The sequence below is a fragment of the Diadema antillarum genome, unplaced genomic scaffold (assembly GCF_040938485.1).
Source record: "Diadema antillarum isolate AM-2024a unplaced genomic scaffold, OU_Dant_1.0 seq00001670_RagTag, whole genome shotgun sequence".
In the NCBI taxonomy this organism is placed as follows: Eukaryota; Metazoa; Echinodermata; class Echinoidea; order Diadematoida; family Diadematidae; genus Diadema; species Diadema antillarum.
The window spans coordinates 121593-143177 of record NW_027272367.1 but is presented as its reverse complement, the minus strand read 5'-3'; the positions used below and the strand labels follow the sequence as shown (position 1 = coordinate 143177).

Below are 21585 nucleotides of genomic sequence, written 5' to 3'. Positions count from 1 at the left end.
CCGATATGGTCCATCGTAACATTTCTGATAGCCACTAGAAATTTCATTGACAAATTACGGAACGGAGTGGCAGGCTGAAGATTTACAACGCTGACAGTCCAAGTACATGAACGGCGTATTGCGTCATCCGTATCACCCTAGATTCGTACACTGAATTCATGTCCCAGCTCCGCAGGTGTGTACCTGCAAGTTGTTTGTTTTCTCTCCAGCTACCAGAAGTGACACATAGATGACCATGAGAATAGATGACATGAAAGGTGGACATGTCCGTGTCTGTAAATTTTCTGACGGTCATCAGATGTCGATGTCGGCACACTTGATGGCGCTGTAGTAAGTGTTGGTCAGCTGCTGGTTCTGAGCCATCAGTCTAAACTGGAGAGTTGCTCTGAAAGAAGACAATGTCATCCAAAACGAGTACAGATAGATCTGACCACAAAGATTTCTCAGTGAAGATTTGTGAAATGTGGTCATTACTAGCCTGTAATCTGGGCGGAGGATGTATAGTCCTTACTGTCACGCTAAATGTCTGACGCGGCAAGGCTATTGTCTTTGCTAAGTGATACATGTACGTCTGATCCGACGAAACTATGAACAGTGGATGCACACAAAGCATGCATTGCCTATGTCCACTCGTCTTGCTTTGGTCGTTGCTTTCTTATTATCGACTATGAATTGCTGGCAGTTTTCGTCCTAAGAACTGCCATCGATTCATAGTCGATAATAAGAAAACAATGACTAAAAGCAAGATGAATGGATACAGGTGGTGGATGCTTCCACTGTTTGTAGTCTTGCCACATCAGACATATCGCTTAGCAAAGACAATAGCTACATCCTCCACCTAGATTATAGGCTAGGTCATTACAGACAGGTGGCCTCTCTAAAAAGCCAAACACATGAAGAGATATTAAAGTGACAGATAAGTGAAGACAGCTGTGAGCTCTTGTACTGTCCTTCATGAAAACCAGGATGTTATGTTCTTATCTTCAGCATTTTCTAACGAAAGAAACTTCTACCATTTCATGCAACAGCATTTTCTGTATTAAATAATCATGGATAAAATGCCTGTCATGTGCATTTATTTTTGTTTGCTTGCTTTTTTTTTAGGGGGGGGGAGGGTCACTATTACTTTCATTATGTTCAGATTCACATATTTGGTTAATCATATTAAATGCCTGTTTTTGAATTTTATGATTTTTTTTTTATTGCATGGTGTGAGACTAAGCTGCAATGAACCAAAGCATTGCTGGTATATGGTATATCACTCAGTGCCTTGTGTGCCATGTAGTAAGAAGGTAAAAGCCAGTGAACATTTTGGGCAGTCCTCACGAAATATTGGATTTCTCAGAGTCTTGCACTAACGAACGGTACAAGGTGGGGCAATTTCAGCAAACCACTTTACTTAAATAAACAACACACAAATTATTTCATTAAAGGCAAACAGAAGATAGAAATTCGGCTACACACATTGGTCAAAACTTCCTCAGCCTCAAATAAGAGCAAAAAAAAGGTTGCCAATTTGATGATTTAATGTGTCTACTGATTCTTCAGTCATGCGGATAAATCCTGAGTACATGGGAGGAGTTAAGTAGAGAATGTGGGCTACACAAAGATCAAGTTGTCTTCAATAAGTATGATCATTATTCCTAATTGATCTGCATCAAAAACAATATCTCTTTAGTAAAGCCACGATACATACAAGCATTACAACACCCAAGCTAAAGGGTCTACTACCTTACTTTACAGGACTTTCCTCCAGCCAGCAAAGTCTCAATTACCACTATACGTTCTGTAATGAATCTTTAAATGAATTTTAAATGGCCCATCCCCAAGCTGAAGAGTTGAAACAATAAAGTCATACTTACACAAACTGCATGTAAATGATATGAGTGGGAGAGGGGCCATCACAGTAAGACCTGTAGATATATGAATGACACAAGGGGATCCAGGCATTATTAGATAGTTGAAACATAAAATATTGCCCATATGAAAGCAGTGCACAGAGATCAGCATAAACTGGGTTTTCCAGATTTATAAGTACATGTATAGTTTATCAAAAAATATACCAGGTATGACTGAAGATAAGAGCTTCAAATCATATCCTGAGAGCTACAAAAGAAAATTACTAAGATATTCAGTCACTCAATTCAAATTGCTTGTACCACTAACATCAACATAGTACATTGTTCAAGTATCAAGCCTGTAGCTATGCTAGGAAGTAAGCACGAAGCAAAAGTTTATTCCTGTAAAATCTAAATTCTTGTGATATTATCCATGACATTCTTTGCCTCTTTGGGCAGGTCAGACCAGGAAATAAATTCCAGCATGGCAATGGTCAGCACTACTGAATAAACTCAATCAGCTGCTCATACGACTGCTGTCACAGATTGGGCAAAGATCTTCAAATATTATGATTTCTCTTATGACTGTATCTTTATCAATGCATTTATCTTGGTTAAAGATCTCATTAATGAGCACCAAATATCTTATTTCGATTATGAGCAAAAAATATTGCATCACTGGTAAATGATGCAGCACGCATTACCCCGGGGTACTGTAGTACCCCGGGGGGTTATCGCGTTGTGTAGCGCCACCTCACGTCCACTCGAGGACAGCCGCAGAGAAATGCATGCACTGTGTGTGCGTGTACATAGTCACTCCCATGCCACTGCATGTTATACGATGCATGCATGGCACGCTGTGCTAGCAATAGCGTGTGCTTCAGTGCACTGCAGTGTAGTGGCTAGCGCCGCTAGCTCCAGCACCAAAATAATTTCCACTTTTTGGCAACCCAGGGTACAACCTTTTCAAAATATTAAATAATTCAACAAAATGGCTGATTTTCATTTGGTACTCCGGGACACCATTTATGTCATCAAATGCAAAGACAAGATCAGATTGGCAGTGTTAATGTGATAATTGAACTGTAGGTATACTGTTGTACTATTCCCCAGATCATTCATACTAAGAAAACTGTCAAATTTGATCCCCACCCACTGTACCTTGTATATGGGCTGTGACGCGAGAAAAGGGCCCTTAGCTCCGCTGCGCGCAAACGCCAGAAAACGGCACGGAAGTTTGACAAAGCAATACGCGCAAAAAAAGATCAACTAGCTAACTGCGCGCACATGCATAGACTCATCATAAATGTACCGATGTGTTGGCTCAGTGAGTAGAGCGGCTGCCCTCACAATCGGGAGGTCGTGGGTTCAAACCCCGGCCGTGTCATACCAAAGACTTTAAAAGATGGGAGTTGTTGCTACCTTGTTTGCCGTTCAACAGTTGAAAAGGTTAGAGCAACGTCGATCTGGCGCTGCTCAGTGGCTGCCGGGCCCACGATCAATTGGGCAAAATGAATTTCCATTCTTGGACAATAAAATGTGGAGTTTCTATCCAAATTATTATTATGAAAGTGACAGGATTTGGACAAAACTTGCTTTTTTGAATGTCGTGATGGGGTCATTTAGGATAGGAATTTCAGAAAAAGGTTTGCATATCTAAATACGTCAGAGTTCCTTCCACAATGTGGAGGTGAAAACTCATTTTCGGTATTTAATGCCCTAAGGGCTCTTTTCTCGCGTCAAGGCCCATACATATTCACACACATAATTTTCACAAGCATACTTACACAAGAAAGGGTTCTACGAACGTGGCTGTGACATTGGCAAAGATCTGAAATGAAATTGAGGGAAAGAGAGAGAACTGATTATCTGCTGCAACAGAGAGAGAGAGAGAGAGAGAGAGAGAGAGAGAGAGAGAGAGAGAGAGAGAGACTGACTGTACCTGTAAATTACTTCATCAAACAGCATCAGATAAAAGCTCTGAATAACAAGGGACCATTTTTTGTCAAGCTACACTGTAAAATGTATGTTGGCAAGTTCCAGAATCAGGGGGCATTCTCAGTAACAATGACAATCATTTAAAAAGCTGAAAGTTACATGGGTACAGTATGCAAGCTGGAAAAGAAGACATTTGAGTTGACTAATTTATTTAAACCTCTCTGTATCAACAAACTATTCACTGCTGAAGTGCATGTTTCAACAGCCTGCTGTGAAGTGCAGTTCTTGGGTCTGGCACGAATCCAGTAAACAAAAGGCCACACAAGAGATCTTCATACTGAAGGTGATTATACCTCCACCAAGTAGAATTACCTTATGAGAGTCATTAAGACAATGAATCTAATAAACACACTTTAGCACTGATACTGTAACACTTGTAATAGTTATGAGGACAAGCAAGTCATTAATATACAATAACACAGCTAAGGTCATTATCATGGTACCAACTGGTATATCTTTTCACATCGAGAATGGGTAAACATTGCTCAACGCAATACAAGAATGAAGATAGGCTGAGGAAATTTTTATGTGAAACATACAGTGTCAAACAAGGAAGTATGGTGTGGTACAGTATAAACGTATATTCACCAATACTTGTACATGATCAAAGACTACCTGTGTCTGGGCTGTGGTCTACATTCTCAACTGCAATTGCAACATCTGCTTAATTAAGAGGAGTTTAGATAAAAACTGCCCCTTCCATGTGACTCACAAAGATTTGGAAAATGAGAGTTTTCTTCTGCTGCAAAAGCTTCAAATGATAAAAATGCTTGTACCAAGTAATCTGCAAAGAAGTTTTTCTTTTTTTTTTCTCCAACAAGAAATGAAAACAGACCAACTGACCAATCACCCAAATGACCATGCACATATCACATACATATACCCCTTCACATACTGTACTTGGAGAGCTTTTGAAAAAGACACACACAAGCAGTGGCATGATATCATATGAAGATTTTAAATCTCATTTAATGAGTCTTCAATTCTGATTGGTTGAAATCAGACCCCGTGCATGAATTAAACTCCTGCCTGCAGCCTCATAGTACCAAACCTGCCCCTATAGTGCCTAGTTGCTCCATAGCAGTAAACTGCCCTCGTTGCAGTCTGTACACAGCAGTTTGTGTGGATGTGTGCACATGTACTGTAAATGCTTGGTTTCCACAGTGTGTGAGGTGACCTGTCCGATACGACTGCAATGCAAACTTTTATGGCAGCGCCCGAAGTGTGACCTGGCTACCGCGATCATGATCGCACAAATGAAATTGCATTAATTCTACATTCCATGTTTAACACAGATATAGACTGTTCTTATTTGAGGAAGTGTTGCTATCACTGTCTCAAAGGATCTACACTTCATGCTCTGGAATTCCGAGCAAACTCCTCAGGTCATAGCACACGAGTTAAAGGGATGATACAGTATTGGTGGAGATGAGAATTGAGCTTATAACTTTTTGCGAGATAGCAAGAAAACACTTATGACCTAGTACAGAACATACCATTTTAGGAGGAATTCAAAGTTTATTTGATGAAAATCAGGTTTGCAATGACTGAAGCATCCCAAAACAAAGTAAAACAAAGCGATTGTAATAAAATGTGGGTCCCACACTTTATTAGAATTGCTCTGTTTTGGATAACTCAGCCATTTCAAAACCGATTTTCATCAAATAAATGTTGAATTCCTCATGGAATTACATGCTCTCTCATATTTCATAAAAGCTTTCTCATTATCTCACTAAAAATGTTAGAAACCTAAAATTAGGTCTCAACCAAAACTATACCATCCCTTTAAGATAGCGATATAATGGAGTGAAGACCCCTCAAACAGGCAAGAATACTAAATGAAAGCCAAGCGTCGACTGTACATGTACACATGTCCATGTGCATATCATGTAACCCCCAAAAGGCAATCCATATCTGTATGTACTAGATGAGCTAGTGTTCCTACCGCATGTGACTTTCTGCCTCCAATGGTTGCAGACATGATGGTGGTATTCACTCCCTTGATCTGATCACTCCAGTACGCTGTGACGGTGGCATTCTGGCTGTAAGCTGACACAAAATTCTTGTTGTAGACAGAGAACTCCGTCTGAAAACAAACAAAACAAGGACAATACTTTCAATCAAATGCTTTTGCTTTCATAAAATTCACCCAGTACATGCTATTTGGAAATGGGCAAAGATTGCAAGATGCCATATCTAGCAAGTCAATTTTTTGAAAACTGGGACTTCCTGACAAATTTTGCAAGTCTTTAAAAAATTCGCAATCATGGCGCAAGGCAATGGCCAAATATATCGGTATCATTCAAGCATATGAAGGATGCAAAATTTGTGATCCTGCTATGAAAACAAAAATTGTATATACTTACTATAAAGTGTTGAGAATATCTGGCACTATGATGGATTCCTAAAATCATTCCAAAATGATTAGATAAAAAACAACAAAGACAACCAGGGTATTTGCACATTTGTACGGGTACAAACATGATTTACATAGACCATATCAGAATAATCAACCCCCAGTTAAAAACTCAGTTAGTGATAGGGTTAGAGTATAACTTAGGGTTAGGATTAGGTTTAGGGTTAGGATAAGGTTCAGAATTAGGATAAGGGTTAGTGTTAGTGTTAGGGTCAGGGAAAGTGTCTGGGGTAATTTTACAAGGGGTAATTGTCCTAGAACCAATTTAGACACACGCATGATCATGTTCATGCAAGTAATTATCATGTCTTGTACGGAAACATGCATTTTTGAAAGGTTTGATAACATGTATTAACAGCACATCATTTTGCTTCTCAAAGAAAGATGTAAAGTAAGGGGGAAACCCCTTCCTAAGGGGAAACCCCATCCTATGAAAGGGGGATACCCTGTGCTGACCTGCAGGAGGAGACTCATGCTGGGGATAGTGGTATTGATGGACACTGCCTGAGTCTCCACCCCTATCACTTTCATCTCCAGCTGCCTGGGTACCAGGAAGGCACAGAGCACCCCAGCCAGAGTGGCACAGGCCAGCACTGACACCAGGACTGAGAGGAACCTGTGTGGGAAAATAAGACCAGACAGATGTATGGAGTGATTAACTTCATTTCATTTCATCATCATCTTCAACAAAAAACATATAAATTTACAAAACATATCATGCTAATAAAGAAATATATATATTTTATATATATCCAAATATGTCGAAATAATAATAGTGTGCTCATAACATAATAGGTTCTAAAGCAAAGATGCATTATATTTACTTGACAATGTTGAAAACGGAGAAGCTAAAAGGCATGACTTGTATGCATTCCCCTCAAAGCAATTTTAATATTGGTCATGATGAAGAAAAAAAATAAATACATCTTTTTAAAAAATGTTTGGAAAGTGACAACAAACATCACTGGACAACATCCCTGAACCCATTGTTAGGATTTCTGGTCTAGAGATCTTAACGAATAATCTGCTAACAATGATCTCTGCAGGAATAGGGATAGTGGACATTGTAGGAAAATTGACAAATAGGTCCTGGTCAGCATTTTCCGACACTGGGGGGGGGGGGGGGGGGGGGGGGGATAAATCAGGACAATGGTAAGCAACATTAAACACACACACACACACACACACACACACACACACACACACACACACATGCAGAGTTAGGCTGCTCAAAGGTTTCTGGTCAGAATCATTTGATCACTGCCTGCTTATTTGTTGCTTCTTCTTTTTTTCAATTTCTATTGAACATTGCAGTTAGTTATTTATGTGAGTATATTTTTTTCTCAGTTTTTTACTATGGAAGGAAATAGAGGGAGCAAATTACTTTTTCTCTCTCATGGATTATATTATACACTGTAACTGTACAAGTAATAAGCCTGCATAGTGTTTTTTCAACGAGATTCCACCTAGCATCCTGTATTGGTGGCACTAGGTCAGTGAAAAGTCGCAAAAAATATTTCAGTGTACTACTATTGCACTGTTTGTAGCTGCCTCCGGTCATCCTACAGCAAGGCAACCAGGAAATGTCGACATACCTTTCAGAATACCAGACACAGCACCAAAGTGCATTACAGAATTGATTACTGCCATAGATTTGAAGGACAACTTCTCTGAACTGATCAAAGCAGGTTTGTTCTTCCAGACAATACACAAAGGCCCCCTGCCTCATGAGTCTAGATTGCAGACACAAATCCTTGTTGGTCATAAAGGAGTCTGCGCCAAAGCATCTCTCATACAGTAATTCCCTACACTGTAGGTGCTCCCAACAAGGAGAGGCTACACTACAGGGCCCATGGGACAGTACCAGTGTTGCAATTTTAGTAGTGTGGCGTAGACTCCGTTACAACCAACAAGGGTTTGTGCCTGCAAACTACGTTGTCTCCTTCGGCCTTCCTTCTGCAGTTTTGGGTAATGACCTTCCTTGAAGGTCTACCAGCTCACATGACCAGACAAGCGGCTCAATGTCTACAAAAACTGTATAAGTGGGATGATCTTTGGACAGAAAATGTTTGCTTATGTGGCATGGAGAGAATATAAAGAACTTTTTGATCTAATTACCTCCGCCAAGGGAGGTTATGTTTTCATTACTGTTGGTTGTTTGTTTGTTTGTCCGTGTGCAAAATAACTCGAAAAGCTGTTTAAATGGATTTGGATGAAACTTTCAGGAAAGGCTGAGAATGACACAAGAAACTGATGACTAAATGTTGGAAGTGATTCAGAAATTTCTCTAGTATGGATTTTATGAAAAATTTTCGATATTTTGGCCAGTAGGGTCAATGAACTTGGGAGTTCAAGCTGTGAATGGTTTTCATCCGCGCACTAGACTGCGTGCTCTAGTTTCTGATCCAGGGTGAGGCGTGCCGGCAGCTGGCATTGATGACGTAACAAAAGTCTTCTATTTTGGGAAATCAGGCAATTTTCAGCATGCATTTAATAAAGTATCTAGGAAATCACTGATCTCTATGGAAGAACAAAATCAGTGGTTGAAATGAGCTGCTTGGCGGAGGTCTGCGCTCTCAGAGTGCTTCTCTAGTTCATATAGATATTTGGTCAAAGTTTGCAGAGATGGCTGCACAGGAAAAAAAAAAGTAACCCATTAGAAAACACTTTAAGCATTCACTCCAGCATTTATTCCACCATTCTGGTCCTCACCCAGGGTGATATCACCACCTTTAATCAACGTCTTCCACACGAGAAACACATTAGTACAGGAAGTACCAATCTTCCCTCATGCATACAACTCACTGGCATAGACACGTGAGACTGAGGAAGCTAAGCTTGATACAGGGCAATGTAAATACTAGAGGGATCGCATAGTTTTGGTTGAGCCCTAACTTTAGGTTTGTAACTTTTTTTTTTTTTTTGGTGAGATAATGAGAAACTTCTTTTGAAATATGAAAGAGCATGTAAATCCAAGCGAGATTCGACATTTATTTGATGAAAATTGGTTCAAAAATGGCTGAGATATCGAAAACTGAGTAATGCTAATAAATGGTGGGACCTACCTTTTATTAGGATCTCTTTGTTTTTGTTTTGAATATCTCAGCCATTGTAAAACCGATTTTCATATATATCAACTTTTCCTCTTCAATAGAAAGGTATATTCTGTATAATCTTATCAGTAGTTTCTTGGTATCTCGCAAACAGTTAAAAGCCCAATGCCAATACTATACCAATGGCTCATTGCCCCGTTATACCAGCACTGGCTCACAGAACTAGACATTGTAAAGGAGATCACTCTAAAATGATAATTATAATTAATAGTAGTAATAATGATAACAATTATGATATCAATAATGATTATAATAATAATAATAATAACAATAATAATAATAATAATAATAATAATAATAATAATAATAATAATAATAATAATAATTGGGGAAACTTGCCCTTGATAGATATTTTCAGAAAGATATCTTTGTGGAAACTTCTCTGCCTTCATGTGATATCCATGAGACTCACGTGGATATGCTGATAAGGAGATTATTAGTCTAGAGCAGCCAGATTTCTCCCTAATCATTCTGATCAAACAGTATAAAGATTACAGGCAAGTCTCTCACTAAGGCTGTGTAAAGAAGCACACTCACTCATACACAAACACACACACACACACACACACACACACACACACACACACACACACACACACACACATACACACACACTTGATTTACTAACTCAGTTTAGAGTGGTAATGCCAGTGGTGAACTTGTGTGCTGTCAATGGCAAAACCTCTGGAACATTGTAGTTTGTGTAGCTGTATGTCTGTGTCCATCATTCCAATAAATATTCTTAGCCAGAGTGTATACAGTTGAACCTCTCTTATCCGGCCTCCCTTTATCCGGATCTCTCTATTATACGGACGCAATCTCGCCGTGATTTTTTTAAAAATAATTACGGGAGGAAAGGGGGATTCCCAACTCCTTGACAACTCCTACGCAAACACACATGAATTACATATTACTTCCAACATGATTAACATACATTACATCAAATTTCCTTCCAAATTGCTTACCTTCAGACATTTCAACATCCCCAAACATCCCCAAATGTAACAATGAAAAGGTTGCAGTATACACATTACTACATGTGGTACTACAATGGGCTACATCAGTACATTTGTATGTTATGTACATGTATAAAGCATTGAGTCTCCCGTATCCGGCCAAATCCCTTATCCGGATGAGCCCCGGTCCCGACTTGTCCGGATATGAGAGGTTCAACTGTACTTTAAAACCAGAAACATTTGCAATATAAAAGTTTTGCGACTTGAAGTCGATGGCCTTTTTTTTTAACGGAATGAAATTTGCAAATTACCACCGACATTCAGTGTACTGTGTAGACACAAAATTTCATGTTTATTTTACTTTTGCAAATCTGTACTTCTTGTGATATACACACAAGTTTCATTCATGCAAAAATGAAATAAATAATAACAAAAATACATAGTTTTTCAGTATAAGGCGAGAGGTCATTTTGTACATATTAAAAGGTTAATTTCAAAAGAAGAGAGGAGCACAAATTCAATTACACTGGTATCTACATGATTTCAATTTCAATTAAACATGAATTTCAAGAGTCTACAACTCTCAGGGCATTGCATATTTCAAGTTAAAGGACATCTCACCCAAAGGATGAAAGGAATTCAGAATGACAAACGATCATAGTACCTTTGCAGTAACAGCTCAGTAAATATTTAAACCAACCAGACAAGCTCATGGACCAATTGGAATGTCAGATAGTCAAACTAAACATAATTAGCAACTCAAATTTGCCTCCACTGAACTTCATTATCTTCATATCTAGCTTTGTCCATGAAATATCACCAAAATCACTTCTTTCTTCTTCTTCTTTTTTTCAGGAGTATGTATTGTTTTGTTTTTTTCATATCACTGCTAGGACTGCATATACTGATCCTATGATTTCATATTCATTGTAGATATTCAAAACACAATATGCTCAATAACATCCATGCATGTTAATGGTAAAACTTTCATTCCCATTCATTGCATTTGCATGCACAGACATTTTCTGATTCGTTCCTTCAACAATGTTGCATGCAGTCTACTTGACTATTTTTTGTCTTGCTACCCTGGAAGGTTTGAAATCTACAGCAACTTTGGGGCAAACACAGGTTTAACTGTCCATTAGCTTAGATATTAACTTATTGGTACCATTGTACATTTTCTGAAATTTCAGCACAGAATCAAATAAAGAACTTGAAAGTTTGTCAGTTGGCTGAGCCTCTGCTGGTTTAATCACAAAGCATTGTTCAAAAACAAAACAATTTCTTCTCATACGTTAATTTGTATCATTTTTATTAAACGTAATTACTGACAGCAAAGACACAAGCATGAGTACTTACGTCCTTCTGGGCTTGAGCCGAGAATCATTATATGGAATCAAAGCCACTAGATCAGCCTCTTGTCCTGGGGTGTAATGAAATGAGTTCAATTTGTTATAAATCTCATATCTTTCAAAAGGGTACTTATGCATTAATTGTTTATCTTAACTTTCTGTAAAACATGGAATGTTCTCGAGCATTTTAATTTCTCAAATTTCGCGAGCGCCAAGATTCGCGAAAACAAAATGCACGCAAAAGTTCTTGTCTACACTGTATGTATTGAATACCAGTGGCAATTCGTGAAAATTTCATGCCACGAAAAAGGCTGTCGCCTTTTTTCCAAAATTTCATGACGCAAATATATCATGTTTTACAGTATTTCAAAGTGTTATTTATTGTTTTATTGGGGGAAAGGAATACTAAAGGTAGTGAAATCGACCTGCCAACATGAAACAATGCACAGAATTACATTAAGGCCAAAAAAAAAAAAAATGTTGTATTGGCGTAAGATGAGATTTTCAAATAGGGTCGGGCGGGCGGATATATTATTATTATTATTATTTTTTTTTTTTTTTGCTACCTGTATTTTACGTGTAAAACTCATATTTAACAAAACCCCATTCAATAGAGAGGGTCTGTTGCATCCAAAGTTTGTTATATCACCGGTTTAAAAGCAATAAATATTAAAAGAGAATCATATTTTGGACATGGAAAAACACCTTGGCCCCCCACTCGAACCCATAGGAGACCGCATGCGTGTTCCCGTTTTCAACGTCTATCTAAGGAAGATTTGTCCCTAGAAATTTATGAAGGAGTGGAGGGGGGGGTGTTTTTTAGTCTTTTCCGTAGATAGGGGTGTCCATTGAAAATTCTTTCGTAGATGGGGGAAGGGGGGGGGGGTCTGTTGAAAACTCTTCCGTAGATAGGGGGTCTGCGCGGCCATTTTCCGACACCAGCTGTTGTTGTTGTTGTTGTTTTTGATAATTCGCAAAACCGTGTCGTGCCCTCTCTCGGTAAAAACAATGTATTTCCTTTTTTTTTTTTTGAAAAGTTCAGGGTCGGGGTTTTTTTCAGGGTCGGGCGGGTTACGCCAATACAACGATTTTTTTTTTTGCCTAACATATATGGCAGTCATACTTTGTTGGGTGAGCCTGAGAAGGGTGTTAAGTTGCCACTAAACTCATAGTGTTCGAGACAACATAACGCCCTTTTCATTTTCAACCGAGGACTTTGAAAAGTATCTACACAAATCACTTCACAAATGCACTTTTGCTACGATCTGACTTTTACCTCTGTTTCGCTGTATCTTTTAACAAAGCTACATAGCATTGCCACATACCCAAAGTAGGAGTTTGCCAGTGTAGTCTTAAGCTCCCAATGAAGGTTTAACTCTTTCTTCATTTAATCCATTATACATGTACAGTATGTAGAGCATTGTGTAAGTACCTGGTAGTCCATTTATTCATAATGAGAATATTTATCTGCTATTCTAGCTTGGCTTACTAAGCACTGCTCTACCAAGGACTGCAGGAAAGAAAGATAAAAAACTTTTATAGAAAGTTCCTAAAATAACATAAAATGAGAGCAATAAGATAGAGGGAGAGAGAGGGGGGGGGGGGGAAAACATACTTTGAAACTCAAATAAAAGCATAAAAAAACTGTAAATACCAGGGCACAGGCGATTTTGTGGATTGGCATGGGACATTCTATTAGGATATCTTTTGAATGTTACATCTTATAAACAAAATGAGCTTATGTAAATGTGAATTTTGACGGTCAAATCTCAGATAAAGATAAGCCAACTAAGAAGGAAACTGTTTCTTAAGTTTTATACACAATTTTACCTTGCAAAACTTCCGTTGGAATGTTGATAGGACTTTAAATAACAACTTTATACCAGTACAAAAAAGCTCAGCCAATCTACATCAGTGCTGAGAAACCTACAAGAGGCAAGAGAAACAAACAAACCTCGCGGTATCTTTCCCCGGCCATGACACGAAGGACAGGTGAAGCCGTCCGATAGTTCTTGGTAAGTGAACTGCACTGGCTCGTAGAGTCTGTTTCCATTGGGTTCTGGTTTAGTTTGGTTCGGTGATGTGGGATCCAGGAGCGTTGCCTCGGTAGCACTCAGACTGCTGTGCTGCCGTCTCATCTTGGCGTCTTTATCACTCTCCAACAAAGGCTGCTTCTCTGACCCGCCTTCCTCCATGGCTATTCACCCATCATACTTCTACCTCACAAATAAGCAGAATGGAGACATTTCAGCATTTTTTACTCACGTAATGAACTCCTAACCACAGATGGCTGGAAAGCCATTAATCAACATACAATGAAACAGAACACAAGAAAACCGACAAATGAGGTGAATCTTTTGGGCAAAACAGTTTATGCTGGTTCTATTTTAGTACCAGAATAAGTCTCCTTAAAGCATTTTTTTTTTCTTCCAAACCAACAAACAGGAAATAGAAGGATACTCATGACCTGTTACAAATGTTCTGACCTGTTCTAGATTTTGAACAAATCTGTTACTTTTATAAAAACAAGGCACAGATATCACAATGAAGTACAGTTGTACAAGGTAATTCAAACAGAGTATTGTCAGGTACACAACTATGTAAATAAATGGAGTTTATGCATAAAGATGTTCCAACATGTGTACATTTTAGGCCTTGGACTCAGATCCCATACTGTACATGTGAGCTGTAAACCTGTCTTTTGGTGGCGAGATCATACAAAATACATTTCAACTTCAAGGAAGTCAGGCTATCAACCACACACTTGTGTGCGTGTTGGGGAGAGGTGGGGTGGGGGAAAGGGAGAGTATATTCGTAATAATGCAAGCAGCATGCATTTCTATTTCCTGCCAGCCATATGGCCAGCTGAGCTCTTCAAGCCACACATGTCCTGTACAACACATGTAGCTCCATGTTGAAGAAGGATAGTGGAGTTAGTGTGCATGCAAGTGTGGTTCTGTGTGGTGGGGTTGTATCTTTTCTTCTTCTTCTTTTTTTTTTTTTTTTTTTGAGGGGGGGGGGGGGGTGGGTGGAGGGGTTGGCACAGCACAGATCTCATACAAATTGTGACAAATCTAAGGTACAGGTGTATGTAGGCCTACAGTGTCATTGTCCAGTAGGAACATGCACAACATTTTAAGCAAAGCTTTGAAAATTCACAAGTTTGAGCAGATTGTCCAATTTTCGGTAATATCAACAATTGATATTGTGCATTCCCTTAAAATCCACATATTTTGGGGTAAATTATTCTTAAGTCCGGACGATTTTGAAAAATTTCATGTGTTGTAGTACAGGAATACCATGGCTTTGTCCATGTTTACACTCAACGCCCTGCTGTAAAACAGACCCAATGAGGCGTACAGAACAACAGGATTGCCCTTTGTCTGTTCAATCTTCTTTTGTTTTGCCATTTCAGTGAGACAATCAGCATGTCATGCTATGGGTATGGTAATGTTTCTGCCTAAATGCCAATTTTACAGATGGTATGTACAATCTTTATGGACTGCTAGCCATAAAAAGCTTGTGTAACCTAGAGTATAAAGGTGTCAGTTAATGGATCATCAAAGGAACCAAAGTCAGACCTCAGAATTTCCTTTTCATTGGTTGAATGCCTCTCACTTTGCAAGCATCTATCTTTTCTTCTTTCATATTTCAAATACAGTACAATAAAGTAACATGTACATTGTATCTTTCGTTTTCCTTGCTTTTTTAGACTCTTTTTCTTTCCTCCCAACTTTTCTTTTCATTTCCTTTCAATTTTATTTTCTTATCTGTTCTTTGTTTCCTTGCTTCCATCTTTCCCTTCCTAATTCAGGTACATTTAATTTCTATCCTCTCCATTACCCTTCTTTTTTTTTTTTGCTCATCATAGTTTTTCCTTCTCCCAAAAAGTATCCTTTCCTTTTTGTTTTGTACAATACAATTTTTCCTTATATTCATCTTTTGTCTTGGTTTAAGATACAATGTAGATCTATCTTTCTCTCTTCCTTTCCTTTGTCAATCTATCTGTATTTCTTCCTTTCCTCCTTTCCTTTTGAACCTGACACTTCTTTCTTTCCTTCATATTTTCTTTTCCTTTTCATTTAAAGACTACTTTTGATCCTACAAATCTGTTTTTGTGTGTGTGTATGTCTTTCCAGTGCTATAGGTGCCTATCTTTGTATTCATGAACTTCCCCCTTTCCCCATCTTTTCTCTTTATCTGTTTCCCCCATTTGTTCTCTCCTCTGCCTCTATTTTCTCTCCTGTCTCCCTTTTTTCATCTCTAATCTACCAAATTCCACTTGAAAATCACTAAAATTTACTGTAAAATGAGGAATGTTTGTGTGCATCTTAAATTTTAGAAGGGTTGAGATTTGAGAAATTAAAATGCTCATGAAAGTTCTTGTCTAAACTATGCACATTGAATATCTAGGCAACTTGCGAAAAATTTCATGCTGAGAAAAAGGCCATATATTAGCTCCAATTCGTGAAAATCTCATGCCGCAATAACTTTGTTTTTTTACAGTATTTCCTATGAATATAAGATTGACATTACATTCTTCATTCTTATTTCATTCAAAACACACACATGCACACACTTTAATATGCACACAAACATGCAACACAGAACAAACCTCAATGAACCGCTTTGTAACCAACCAATACGAAAGGGAAAAACAAGTAACGTTAGGGGTCTATAGGCCTAGGCCTACATGTGAAAAGCTAGAGTAGGCACCTAGCGAGAGATCTTGTAATGGCAGAGAGACAGGAAAAGAGCTAACTGTACACCACAGATTGAATTTTAACGGTACACAATATAATTTAGTGCCAGTGGTCTAGCATAAAACTGGAATTCAGGTAAATTTTAGACCCGGTGTGGTGCGAAATGTGTACGACATAAGTCATAAACATTCAGATTCACTCACCAAATAAACGCTACAATTACACAGACTCGAAGAGGTTTTGCTCCCAGCACGGATGGACCATGGATGGACCTAGACCCCTCTATATACTACTGGCCTAACTTGATGTTACTGCTATATCCCTGCATCTAAACCACTAAATACACCGAGATGAGCTGACACACGTAGGCCCTATCCTACGTCCTGTTACTAAAGGGTTACTACACAGGCGCAGGCAGGCAGCGCCCCCCCCCCCCCCCCCCCCCCCCCCCCCGGGGTCGACTGCACTTCTACTACACACTCACTAACACTGGTGAGTGGGTTTATGCACTGATGAAGGTGGAACTGCCTGTGGTTTATTATATCAAAATTTGGGCTGTCGAAATCGACTAGCTCGCTGTCTGCATCTGCCAGTCGAGGGGCAGAGACAGCGATTTTAAGTCAAATATATAGCTAGCACAGATTTACTCTCGATATCTACTCACATGGAAAGCTTCGAAGTTCGATCACCAGTACTTTCTTACAACCAATGCAGTGGGGCCAAAGTTTGTAGCTACGTGGGGCATGCATGCATGCATGCATGTTACCAAAGCGTGCGAAAGGACATGATATACAGTATTGCGTTCATATGCGCACAGGCATGGGTACGGGTGGTAAATGTAAGCTGACACAAAAACACCGCATGCACATTGCTGTGTACTGAAGTTTGTGTACACTGTATACTGAGTACACAACGAACACAGAAATAATCCTCGAGACAAACTCACGTGTCGAGCCTAGTGGTCATGTGACTTTGGGTGCCCGAAAAGACTCCACAATAGAATGAAAGAAAAGAAAACAACAACAACAGCATCGCCATAAAGAATACAGTAACCCGGTGCGAGCGTGTCGCGTTGGTACTAGGTGTTGCAAAAAACATTTCCCACTTTTAATTCTTAGAAGAAATCAGATAACACTGACATTGATATATGAGCAATAGCTGAATAGTGTACAATGTTGTTGGAGGTAATTTAAAAATTATAGCATAAATCAGTTTCTTTAAATTCAAGATTTATTTATAAGCTAGGTTTCAGATTTTGCCCTGTAAATTTTTAACCCTCTGTACAAAATTTCAATTTTGCACGGGGGTCGATTGGTGTGTATGGGAGTGTGTGGTTAACACCCTGACAATGGTCCTAGCTGAACAATAACCAGAATTGGAATCAAAATGCTCTATTACATATTCATGAGAAATTCCACTATCATAGCTAGTCTTTATTATCTTGAAATGTAGGCCTAGTGTATACAAGCACATGAAAACATGTGCTTATTCTTTCATGTGCATGCATTTTACCCTTGGGATTAATTCAGATTAGCAGTGCCCGGGGCGATTCATCATAGATCATTAATAAAGCATCCATGTGCCTTGGAGCAAGAGTCCAGAGGCTGAGTCAGCAGAGCTCTGAAAGCAGAGTTACCAAGTCTCACGCATTCTGCGTGAGACTCAAGCATTTAGGGCCTGTCTCACGATCTCACGCAGGGCACCCATTTTTCTCACGCATCGGGTGAAGTCTGCAATTTGGGCCAAAAATAAGGAGCACCAAGGATTCAAGTGATAGTTGCAATTGAAGGTATATTTCCCTTTTGTCTTTCAAAATTAGTGAAAAATAGTCACTTAAGCATGCACCAGATCGCATTATTAAGAGCTAATAATTCAAAAAAGCGCCCTACCATGGGAGGGGTGACACCTTCCTCGTTCGCGTGCGCATGCGCGCGAGCGCCGAAACGCCGAGTCATGAAAATCTCACTCATAAAAGTTTTTTGAACTTGGCATCTCTGTGAAAGGGTGGTATTCGTGGTATTCATATCTATTGAGTATTTTCCAACTATTTCAGAATGTTGGCCTCGGCAGTGTCAATCCATTATATAGGATTTTTATAGGTCTTACTATTTGGAAAATGACGTCACTGCTCGAGGACATTTTCCAAATAGTGCACTATATTTGTGAAATGATGTCATGAAGCCTGCAATTGTGATATCACAACGCAATTCTGACATCGCACACTGCTTCGTATAGCGTATACTAGTAATAGTCTCTCTACGAAATGTATAACAACTTCGAAAAAAGCAATTATGACATCACAAAGCAATGCTGACATTGCGTGCTGCTTCGTACAGTCACTCTTGACTAGCTAGACTATAGATTTCCAAAGCAATTGTGACATCACAAAACAATTCTGATATCGCGTGCTGCTTTGTAATCATACAGTCACTCTACGAAATGTAACAATTTTTAAGCAATTGTGACATCACAAAGCAATTATGACATCACAAAGTAATTCTGACATCGCGCATACCAGATACGATGTATATGTAACAATTTGAATGTCTAACAAACAATTGTGACATCACAAAACAATTCTGACATCGCGCGCTGCTTCGTACCGTCACTCTACTATTACTCAGTATATGACTTGTAACAATGTCTAACAAAGCAATCTTTGTGACATCACAACGCAATTTCGACATCGCGCGCTGCTTTGTATGTCACTTTGAAAGGCAACAGTTTAGTACAAAAAGCGATTGTGACATCACAAAGCAATTCTTACATCGCGCGATGCTTCGATCGTCAGTCACTTGACATCGCACCCTACCTCCAGACAGTCATTCAATGACCACCGACGCGACGTTAGGATTCCCTCCACAACGTCCACCGCACGACTTCTATCTCGCCTCACATTTCTCCCTCTTTTGTCTATTTCTTTTTAAAATCCCAAATATAAAACAATATACTCTGCTAATTTCAAGTTTCTGGTTAAACTTGTATGGGCAGAGGTGACTCCAAAACAGTTGGCCTATTCACTGACGGACACAACCCCGAAGTAAAGAGTACTTTTGGAGACACCAAGGCAATTAAAAACAATACTCAAAAGGCAAGTTATATCGTGTGTGTTTTTCTAATGCAACACACATCGCACGCAAAATTTGAGGAAACCGACAATCTGTTCGAAATTTGTATGAATATCAAAAGGTTCACTTGTACCGCCATTGCTGGATAAGTTAAGAATTAACGGGCTAAAATTATAATGATGTCACCGTATGACACTAAAAAGAAAATATTACAAGGATTCCACAAAATGTCATTTGTAGGCCTCTACTTATTACTGATACTAGTATCTTGAGGCAATGACAGCCCCCGTCTTCTGAAAGAGAAAAGCAAAGTGGTCTTTCGTAATGTTAGAATATCGAATATTTTGATTTCTCCCTGCGCAATTTTGGTATGGCAGACCAAAACTTTAAGATAATGCACGACTTTTGAACGGATAGTCCAATTTTCCCCAAATTTCATTAGTGTGTTCTACTAATCTTCGCATTCATTCAAGCCACAAATGTTTTGGTTTCACTCCCCTTCAAGGTTGTGTATATTCATAACTATGGTAGATATCAAACCTAATGCTGTTTTACATTAACTAGATACGAGTCATGTAGAATTAGAATGGTAACGACCACTTGGGATTTGAATACTGTTTTGAATAATGTACCGCGCGCAGTGTTTCATGTAGGGGTTCTAAGACAGGCCCATGCTCCCCGCTATATTTGTTATTCATTTTGATGGCCGTCAGCATTACAACATCAATACTTATTCTAAAAGGCATGCCTATGAGTCAATTTAGGACAGGAAAAATGGAAGAGCTTATCCACGCTTTCATCTCACCAAAAAATCCTCTTTTTTTTCAAAATGTATTCCTTCCTCTATATACTTCCTCACTATACTACTGCTCTTACCTCGATCCTTGTCCTGTGGAAGCATGATAATAGGGAGGAGTTTGAGTTTCCCAGATTTGAGTAATGAGGTGACTAGGGAAACATTCATAAAGTAACGAATCAACAACTCTATCAGTCTGTGTGCAGAAAGCTGGCCACTGAACTCTGTGTTCAGTAGACTCTGGGTTTGGTTTGACTCTTTCAGTTTGACTCTGCATTCCATTGGATTAGAATACACTGCTACTGAAACATTTCAATGTGAATGTGAAGACACAAATTCTTCTTGAACTCGAACTCTCTCTCTTATATAATATATATATAATGAAGAAACAAACAGGTACATTGTAATGCATTTTTTTTTGCCGATAAAGCATGAGTTTATTCGACTCAAATTTTCGGCGACAAGACTCCTGAAGCGCTGAAAACTGGAGTCGAATAAACTCATGCTTTATTGGCCAAACATGCATTACTTGTATCAGTTTGTTTCTTCATATCATATAGCGTGCGTGTGTATTGAGAGGGTACTCGAGAAGGAACACAAGATTTGAAAGCAGGTTACAGCATCATTTCATTCCAGTTCCAAGTCAATTTGTGACAAATATCAGAATCAAAAAGGCCTGTGCAACTTTAAAGTTCCAATATTGATTTTGTCATGAAACTTTTAACTTTCTGTTCATTTGATTTTTACTCTTGAGGGGACTTTATTATGAAGTGTATGGGCATCACTTTTATACTTCCATGGACATGAACCAAGGAGCAAGAGATAGACAGATAGATAGAGAGATAGAGAGAGAGAGAGAGAGAGAGAGTGAGAGAGAGAAAGAGAGAAAGATTTAATGGTTTGTTTTTCATATAAAAAGCTTTGAATCAATTTTTACACAAAAATACATCACACAACTCCCATTAGTTTGCATGCTTTATTCCACTGGAACGTGTCGAAAACTTGCATATTTACAAACTTTATTCTTACCCTCTTCAAACATGATACACATAAAAATATACCAAAGAAAAAAAAAGAGACAGCACAAAAATTAATGTGAGCTATTGCCATCAACCGTCAGACAAACAACACACACGCAAAGGTGTTCATCTTCATATCATCAGTTGAGTGTTTGAAGAACTTCCATACACTCCATTTCATGATGTCATCACATACAATGTGAAATTATCACTTCAATTCCAAAGAAATACATGCATACTTCCCAGTTTATCAAAGAGCAAACATATTTGTTTCGATAGTTTTGGGTCTAATGGTTTTTACACTGTGAAGTGAACCATGGCACAAA

At 38.8% G+C, this 21585-nt stretch overlaps 1 protein-coding gene across 1 annotated transcript; it reads right to left on the bottom strand.

Annotated features, from left to right (window-relative positions):
- Positions 1-1792: 1792 nt before the first annotated feature.
- LOC139711553 (transmembrane protein 106B-like) lies at positions 1793-13883 on the bottom strand. Its single transcript, XM_071623427.1, has 6 exons — positions 13628-13883; positions 11681-11744; positions 6709-6868; positions 5782-5922; positions 3626-3669; positions 1793-1913 (listed from the first exon to the last, which is right to left on the bottom strand). Exons 1-6 carry the CDS (start codon positions 13866-13868, stop codon positions 1859-1861), a joined length of 705 nt encoding a protein of 234 aa, XP_071479528.1. The 5' UTR covers positions 13869-13883; the 3' UTR covers positions 1793-1858.
- Positions 13884-21585: the final 7702 nt, after the last annotated feature.

Coding starts and splice junctions, on each gene's coding strand:
- LOC139711553 (XM_071623427.1), bottom strand. CDS start 13,868: ATGGAGGAAGGCGGGTCAGAGAAGCAGCCTTTGTTGGAGAGTGATAAA. Junction 3,670..5,781: donor GAGGCAGAAAGTCACATGCG/GTAGGAACACTA, acceptor ATTTCATTTCAG/ATCTTTGCCAATGTCACAGC. Junction 1,914..3,625: donor TTCGTAGAACCCTTTCTTGT/GTAAGTATGCTT, acceptor ATATATCTACAG/GTCTTACTGTGATGGCCCCT.